General features: G+C 28.3%; 2 protein-coding genes across 41 annotated transcripts in view; one reads left to right on the top strand and one right to left on the bottom strand.

The window, feature by feature from the left end:
• LOC107492417 (negative regulator of systemic acquired resistance SNI1) overlaps positions 1-8699 on the bottom strand; it is a 148866-nt gene that overhangs the window by 98772 nt on the left and 41395 nt on the right. For 4 of the 40 annotated variants that reach the window (XR_008010577.1, XR_008010574.1, XR_008010614.1 and 1 more), the window contains 5 exons: positions 7947-8009; positions 7566-7636; positions 7394-7459; positions 7134-7199; positions 6848-6994 (listed from right to left, as the gene is read on the bottom strand). The exons of 30 other annotated variants lie outside the window; for them this stretch is intronic. Coding sequence is in view for 1 of the 10 variants with exons in the window: in XM_052263227.1 (XP_052119187.1) it covers positions 6848-6994; positions 7134-7199 (213 nt within the window). In the remaining 9 variants the exon portion in view is untranslated. The remainder of the gene's footprint in view (positions 1-6847; positions 6995-7133; positions 7200-7393; positions 7460-7565; positions 7637-7946; positions 8010-8699) is intronic. 6 more of the 40 variants (XR_008010610.1, XR_008010599.1, XR_008010612.1 and 3 more) reach the window with 3 other exon arrangements.
• LOC107492418 (very-long-chain aldehyde decarbonylase CER3-like) overlaps positions 1-8699 on the top strand; it is a 56640-nt gene that overhangs the window by 32912 nt on the left and 15029 nt on the right. The gene's annotated exons all lie outside the window — the stretch shown is intronic.

Raw genomic sequence — 8699 nt, 5'->3', positions numbered from 1 at the left:
TTTTTTTAAATATAGTCATTCATAAAATTATCAAATTTTAATAATAATAAATTTATGAACGTCACCAACATTATAAAAATATTAACAGAGCATATGGTTTTTTATTGTTTAACAAAATATAGTAACTTGCCTAGTGAGAAGACCCGCTAAGAGAAGACCCGCTAAGACTACGAGGATGGACGCCCTTCATTTCAAAATACAACACCTGAATTACTTAAAAAATATTACTGAAAGTTATTATAAAAATGCTAAAAGGTCTAGATATTTCAAAATAGAAAAATCTGTGTGAGTACTTGAGATTGACAGTCACCTACTTGGCTGCCTTTCGTGCTCAGAAGAGTGAGGACTTGGGAATGCGCACAAAATGCAGCAGCTATGAGAGGAAGAGGTGCTTTGAAGAGTGAGGACTTAGAAGTGTTCACAAAATGCAGCAGCTATGAGAGGAAGAGGTGCTTAGAAGAGTGAGGACTTGAGAGGAAGAGGTGCTTAGAAGAGTAAGGACTTAGGAGTGCTCACAAAATGCAGCAGCTATGAGAAGAAGAGGTGCTTAGAAGACTTGGGAGTGTTCACAAATGCAGCAGCTATGAGAGGAAGAGTAATTGTACCAGAGAAATGAAAAAATGAGTAATGTAATATGGAACCAAATTAAATACATATATAATATGTTTGGAGCAAAATAAAAAAGTTGATGCATGGTTGCAGCATGGTGGCATGGTGGTGGAAAGTGATATGGTTATGCCACTTATGCGTGAGAACGTATTGTTAATGATCCCTTAGTACCTTATGTACCATTATTTTTTTAATGGCTATTTTTTTACATATGAAAAAAGATTATGATAATATAAAAAAAATGAAAATATATTGAAACCAACATACCGAAAAAAGAATACATCAAGCATTAAACTAAAACACTGAACAACAAAAAGAATATGAACAAATAATTTTGTATTGCTACCATATTTTCTGCTTTACTTCATCATTATAGATAAATTCACCCATAATATGAGAAAAGGTTAGCAGCCAAAATGCAACAATATTTGGACCTTTCACTTTGTGTGTTATGTGCTGGGAATTGAAAACAATAAATAGTTAAGGTTAGCATATCAAGTAATGTAAATGGAACAACAATATGATCCTAAAAGCATAGCCAATGAAAGTATGAAGGCAGAGTAGTACAAAACTAACTTCAAAAATTAATTTAAGTTGAAAGTAACTTGAGGTATCAACTGCATTAATGTCCTATCAATTACTATCAGTATCCAAATGATATATAGAAGAGAATCGCTTATTTTTTACTGCACTTTTTAAACCATAACAATGCGTAATTAGAATTGCTGGTATCATAACTTCTACCAAATTCAACTTAATAAAGCAAGTCACAAGAAGTTTTGCATATCATGTTTCCAGAAACTAAAGAGAAAAAATACATCTAAGAGATCAAGAAAGGACAAAGCTGATTATACCAATATTAACATGCACTGCCATTTCTACCATAAACAAAGTAGGAATAATCTATTATATATTTCTAATTTTACAACCAAAATATGTTACATGTCATTTTTTTATTGCAATTGAAATTAAATCTTTTTTTCCAAAATTAAAAAATTATCCTCTCCTCCTTACTAATTTTACAATCAAAATGTGCCATATGTCATTCTCTCATTGTAATTGAAATTAAATTTTTTCCTCCAAAATTAAATAATTCTTCTCTCCTCCATATTAAATTCAAAACTAAAATGTGCTACATATCGCTCCCTCGTTGCAATTAAAATCAAATCTTTCCTTCCAAAATTAAGGAATTCTCCTCTCCTCCTTATTAATTTTACAACCAAAATATGCCACATGTCACTCTCTCATTGTAATTGAAATTAAATCACACACTCGTCAAAATGCGTCATGCTAGGGAGAGGTATCCACACCCTTATAAGGCATGCTTCGTTCCCCTCCCCAACTGATGTGAGACCTTACAATATACATAATTTTTTAGTTTTTTATTTAGTTTAAAATTTTTACCGCTTATCTTTCTAATCTATATTTTCATTTCTCTTCTTTCAAATATTTATTACATATAATTTGAAGAGAATATTAACGTTATAATTAAAAATTAAAATCAAGATTTAATCATTTTAAAAAAATTAATATTGAGTTAATTTTATAACTATCAGTATATTTTTTTATACTAATATCTAATTATATTTTTATATACATAGTGAGAAAAAATATTATTTTTAAATAACAAGTATAAAAATTAATTATTTCTATTTGTGTAACAGACTTAACACCTAATTAAATATAAAAGTATACACGTTAAATTATTTCAAATTTTAAATCACGAATGTTAAAATTAATTATTAATAAAAAATTAGACTTTTCATATAAAAATAATAACTAAAATTTTTATTATTTAATTTTTTATCTATAGATACTTTGGTCTTCTTAACAAAAAATTTTTGTCAACCTATGACATTTTTTTGTAAAAGTAGTTTAATTTTATAAATTTTTTTCTATACATAATCTATAGTGGACTGTAATTTTAAAAAATGAATATTTTTATAATATTATTACAGTTAAAAATATTAGTTGATAACTAATGTTTAAAATTTTTCAAAAATATGATTGAAAGAGAATAAAGTATCAACTGAAATATCACCTTTGGTTTTTGTTAAAAAATTAGGAACAAAAGAAATTACACATTTTTCACACTGAAATTGATAAATCAGTTATTAGAAAATTTATCTTAAAAGATAAAATTAAATCAAATTAATTTTTTTAAGATTGTTTAGATTCACTTTGAGCTCTTTTTATTACCGTCATTCTGTCAGTTGTCTATAGGAAAGAAGGGAAGAGGGGGGTCAAGTTAGTATCAATATTTTTACATCATAAACAAATATAAACTTTTTATATTGTAGACATTGAAAGTGAAAAAAAAATTAAGACCTTCCCATAATCCTTAGATCCAACTTTGGTGCGATACCCTTCACATATAAGGTCCTTGTTTTACAGATACTTTTTTGAGAGTTTTTACTTTCTTTTCCTTCTAAGAAAGAAGAGCTCTTGCTTGTGTTTTATTAATGGATAATTTAGATATACATAGAAATATATCTAAATTATCCATTAATACTAATTTAATAAATCATTTGCAATTTCACATGTATTTTGAATTAGTTCATATTTATATGTGTGTAAATGTGTAATATAATATCTAAAATTAAAAGCTATTCATTCTATTCAATAAAAAGAATTTTAATACAAGTGTTAGATGACTCAGATCCAAAATAATAAATAAATAAATTTAAGTTAGTTAAAAGATAACTCATTTATTTATTTAAATAAATATTGAATCTTTATATTTTATTTTGTACAAATAGTAATTTATTAATTAATTACAGATTTTTATATAAAATTTAAATTTATGATAAATTAATTTTAAATAATAATAATAATAATAATAATAATAATAATAATAATATTTTCCTATATTTTAATAAGAGTAGTGTTATTTATTCTAGTTTAATACTTATTTAAGATATTAAATTAAATTTTTTTATTTTTTCTCTTCTAACAAAAAAAATATTAAAGATCAATAGTTTTATTAATATTACTCAATATTCAATATTTTAGTTAATATTTTATTTTTATACTATTAATACTTAGAGTTTAGAATTTAAAATTTAGTATTCATAAAATGTTGATAGAAATTATAAATTTTATTAATCATGTAATGTTTTAATATTTGTTGAAGACTTACATTTCAAAAGTTTAAACATCTTCTCTAAGTAAGAGTCTCTTTTGAATTTGTTTGATTTTCTCATAAATATTTTTTTTATTTGTCTTATGCTATTTTTTATTATTGGAATTTACTAAAGATCAAATTCTAGATCTTTTAAATATAGAGTTCTAATACCATATTATAAAATCACTCATTCTAAAAATTTAAACTAATAAAAAAATAATATTAATTATTATATCTCTAATAATTTTTTATTTATTAGGAATTAAGATCTTTGATTTAGGAGTGAGCATCAATTGTGCATTAGAATTTAGAACAGCTAAATCAGCAAAGATTTTGAGTAATAAGACAACCTACTTTTGCTTAAAATATGAATAAATTTAGGGTTAAGTATGATTTTGATTCTTAAGGTATAGGTCAAATTTTTTTTTGTCTTTAACCTTTTTTTTCATACAAAATTGTCTCTAAAGTTTAACTTAGTTTAAAATCATCATTTTTACCAAAAACTTATTTTTTATTACTAAATTACCCCTAACTAAAAAAATGGGTTAAATTAAAGGGGAAAAGGGATCACGCAAAGGGGGAAAGAAAGAAGAAAGGGGAAGGAAAGGTGGGGAAGAGAATCACGCGAGGGGGAAGGGAGGTCGTCGTCACCGCGTTGTCGTCGTCGTTCTGGACAGGATGGACTTGTTGAGTTGGTCCAATCGTCTAGCGGAAGAAGCCTTCGAGTGGATTCACTTCTAGGAGCTTCCTTCCGACTTGTGTATTGGAGAGAATGGGGGGTGGTACCTGTAAAGACACTCCGATGCCTAAGTCAGCAAGGGTCTAAGCAAGTTTTTAGAGTATGGGGACTTCGAAATACCTGAGGGGTGTCAGTGTACTTATAGTGGTGAACCCATAACCATCGTTGGAGTGGTTTCGTCATTTTAGGAGGATAATTGTCCCTTTATCTTGGGGAGGTTGGGGTTTGACTTGTAGAAGGGGGTTGAGAGATTTTAGGGACAGTTACTTATTTGAATGAGTGTTATCTGCCAGCTAATCTTTGTCCCCGACTTCTTACTGGTGGAACCTATGTCGAACTCGGCCTCTTACGAGAAGGTCGGTTGTAGGGGAAGGCCAATCTCATGAATTAGGCCTTTACGTATTATTTGGATCTGGGCCTTGTAATTGGGACAGGGTATGAACAAGAGTGAAAAGAGGAATTTTATTGACTTTTAAAAAAAAATCTTTTTAATTTTTTTTCTGCAGATATATCTGAAATCTGATTCCATCCGCAAATATAAATTTCAAATCATATCCGAGTAGAGAAAATGCAAATATTGGATTCGGTGAGTTTAGTATATATTAACTCGAGATTTTGATCATATCTGATCTAATACGATCCGCTAACACTCTTAATCAAATCAACTATCTACCTGAAATATATGTTAAAATATAAAATATAAATTAAAAATAAATTAAACAATACATATAGTTATACAGAAATATATAGTAGCTAATTTTTTGTAAGAATGTAAATAAGTACCGATAACGTGATTATCTAATTAAGTAAATACAAGTAACTCGATTATCTGATTAAATCCAACTAAATCCGATTTTATATTAAATATTATACCTTATGAGTAATCGAGTAAAATTCGATTATACTCAACCTTAATTTGTTCGAGTATCAGATATAGGGGTCGATGAACCTGAACCGACCCGATGAACAAATTACCTAACATATTATATTAAAAAAACTATAATATTTATATAATTTAACTTTTACTAATTTTAATCTCATCTTAGTCATTTTTTTCACTTTTCAGCATAATTTTTTTTTGTGTTACGTAATATTTTTTCACATTTTTTAATTTTTGCTTACTAATTTAATTCTAATTGGATCTTGATTATCCGATCTATTTCAACTCAAATTTAATCGGTTTAAATTTAGTAAAAAAAATTATAATAAGTCGATCTAACTTGAGCTCATCAAATTTAATTAGCCTAATTTTTAAACTCACCAAAACTCTACCTAACGTGCTAGTTTGATTATATCTTTAATAATTTTTTTTGTATACACAAAATATTTTTTATGTATATAATCATTAATTTAGTAATAATTTTTAATATGTATATAATATTTTTAGTGTGTATTTAGTTTTTAGTTAAACAAGTATAAAAGTTAGACATACTTTATAAAAGAAGTTTAGAAAATAATCATGATTATGAGAATGAAATTGAACTATTCAAATTCGATTAAATAAAAACTAGTCACTAAATCGATTTGATTTAAGATAAAAATTGGTTGATAATAAATAAGTTAAAAAATCCAAAAATCAATCAAACTATTTTTTTTTAGTAAAATAATTTAAAAATAGTAAAATATTTTTTTAAATGTATATTTATATAAATATATTATTTTATTATATACCAATCAATTCCAATTAAATAACGCTTTAATTTTTAAAAGACCAAACAAATAAATTTTATGAAAAAAAAAAAAAAGCCAATGAGCACAATTTCAAATTAAGCTTCCAAGGTACATATTCTTTGTCCACTATTGTCTTTGCTTAGCATTAGTTAAGCAAATTCCCTCAAACAAGAAATTTTTTAGGTGCTCATGCTTCTTGCCACCGGTTATGGGGTGCTTCCAGCAGCTTAAAGGGACCATATGAATGAACTAATTTGCCATGAAATGAAACTAGTAAATTAGTTCTCAATTCAAAAGTTGAAAATACAAAAATCTGGCCTTCTATATATTTTAATTCATGGACTTCCAACAAAAATTTTTAGAAGTTGCAAAATCAATTTCTAGGACGAGGACTAGGAACAATTCTAAAGCAGCAAAGTAGAGGCTCTACAAACACATTCAGATTAAAATAGACAACCTAAGTCGGCAAGAGCAAAAGCGAAATCAAACAATCATGCCTTATAGCCATATAGAATATCAAGAACTGAACCGATAACCCCGAAAAATTTCTCTCGTTATAACCAAATTCACCAATCACATTATGCAAAATGCTTACAATCCATGTATGAGGGTTAGGAAGATAGTAAAGCTTTTAAATAACAGGAATCAAACCGTTACTTCTATTACAGAACCACCTTCCTACTAAAATAACAAAAAAGGAATACCTGTGACCAACAAAGCAACTGCATTACATCTGGACCAATTTTTTTAATAGAACTTTTAGTGCCAGTTTTATTTGAGAAGCATTTCAAAGCCACTTCAAATGTTGCATCCTCAGGAGAGCCATTTGACTTTCGAGTGTGAACAGAAGGCTGCAATTATGTATAAAACAAACAAAATTAAATAGAGATTATGAAACCTGTAGCTTACTATCCGTTGAGGCTCCATTTCAAAAGTAACAATACATAATATTAAGCAAGTAGATTTTCAAACAATCTAGCTGCTGATTACCTTAGTCATGTATTTCCACAGGTAATGCACAACTATTTCCAGTTTCCATTTTGGTTCACTGAAGGTCTGCAATCACGCTCAGTAAAAATAGAACGATTAGCCATAACATAACTGTCATGTCATCAATACTATGTAAATATCATATAGTGAGATTTATTTTGCTTCTTGATTAGTATAACTAGAAGAAAATGTTTCAAAAGGAAACGGATAATCCTGTACAGACAGCTATTTGCAAAAAGGGTGAGAGGATCACACTCAACCTTAAGAAATAGGGGGATGGTATCTATGCTGTAAGCTAGTTGATCTAAAATTATGTCCATCAAAGTCTGCATCAAAATAGGATGTAAGACATATTTTCGCCAGGAGCATTGAGTAAAACTGAAAAATCAATTGAAAGGAACCTAGAGAAACATAATTAATCGAAACAACTACCTCAGACCATCTGCTCTTGTTGTGTGGCCTTCAAGATCTGCTTTCTTCCTTGATATATCAAGGTCCTTAATCTAAAATCATCCAGAATATTAATTAAAAAAAATTGTTTGAACTTCAAAATACATAATCTTTTCAGAAACTTACCATAACAAAAAACTTATCCACAGAGACACAGATGTTTTTCACTACTTCATGTAAAGCAAAAGATAATACAGTATGAAAGTGTTTGGATAACTGAGATTCAGTATTCTTTTGAATCTCTAGATGTGCATGTTAGCTCAAACCAACAAATAAGCAAACCATCGAACACTTGGTGTGCACAGCGAAATTCATCTAACCTAACTGCTAATGAAAAAGAAAAAGAGAAGTTATGCAACCAACCTGCGTAGCCAAATTGAGAAAAGAAGATACTGGGACAAGAAAATATGACATTTGTTTTTAATCCTGCACCAAACCAGAAAAATTAAAACAATGAACAATATGTGCAGATATATGTAATACCGAAGAATAGGCTTGCAGGGCTGAACTTGATTTCATTTGCAGCCCCAACTACTACTAGGACACCAAATGTTTTCAGAAGTGCTATGTAAGGATCAAAAGGATGATCACCAATGATGTGTCAATTATATAGTCTAGTGTCTTTGTTAATCCCTACATGTATACATATATATAGCAATATTAGTCAACATTCAACTCAGTCATCATGTCATGAGGTAGAAATCTTACTGTTGCACCAAATGCTCTTACACTCATACACTATGAACCTATTTATAGAAAGGAAAATTAACAAAGTGTTACTATGTAATTATCGCTGATGATGCAATAGATTCCAAGTGGCTCATGGGTTATCCAACATATCTTACAATCTTCTTAAAATAAATGTCTTGATTTTTTTTCTCAGCCTAAAACATAAGGCAGAAACAAAATATAACTTTAATTAATTGTTCCATAGTGATAGTCTCAACAGGGTATAGCTTCACTTATTCCACGTAGAGTCTAGGCACCCAAAAGTATAGCTTCACTTCCTATGTATTAGGTTATATTAGTTCAACAAATATCCATGAAGTTGTTCTAACTAAATCAAATAGGATAAGCACTGATAATGAAACAAAATCATTCTTAGATTAATAAGAG

This window comes from Arachis duranensis, chromosome 6 (assembly GCF_000817695.3).
Source record: "Arachis duranensis cultivar V14167 chromosome 6, aradu.V14167.gnm2.J7QH, whole genome shotgun sequence".
NCBI classification, from domain to species: Eukaryota; Viridiplantae; Streptophyta; class Magnoliopsida; order Fabales; family Fabaceae; genus Arachis; species Arachis duranensis.
The sequence above is the reverse complement of the archived record's forward strand: the minus strand, read 5'-3'. Positions and strand labels throughout refer to the sequence as shown.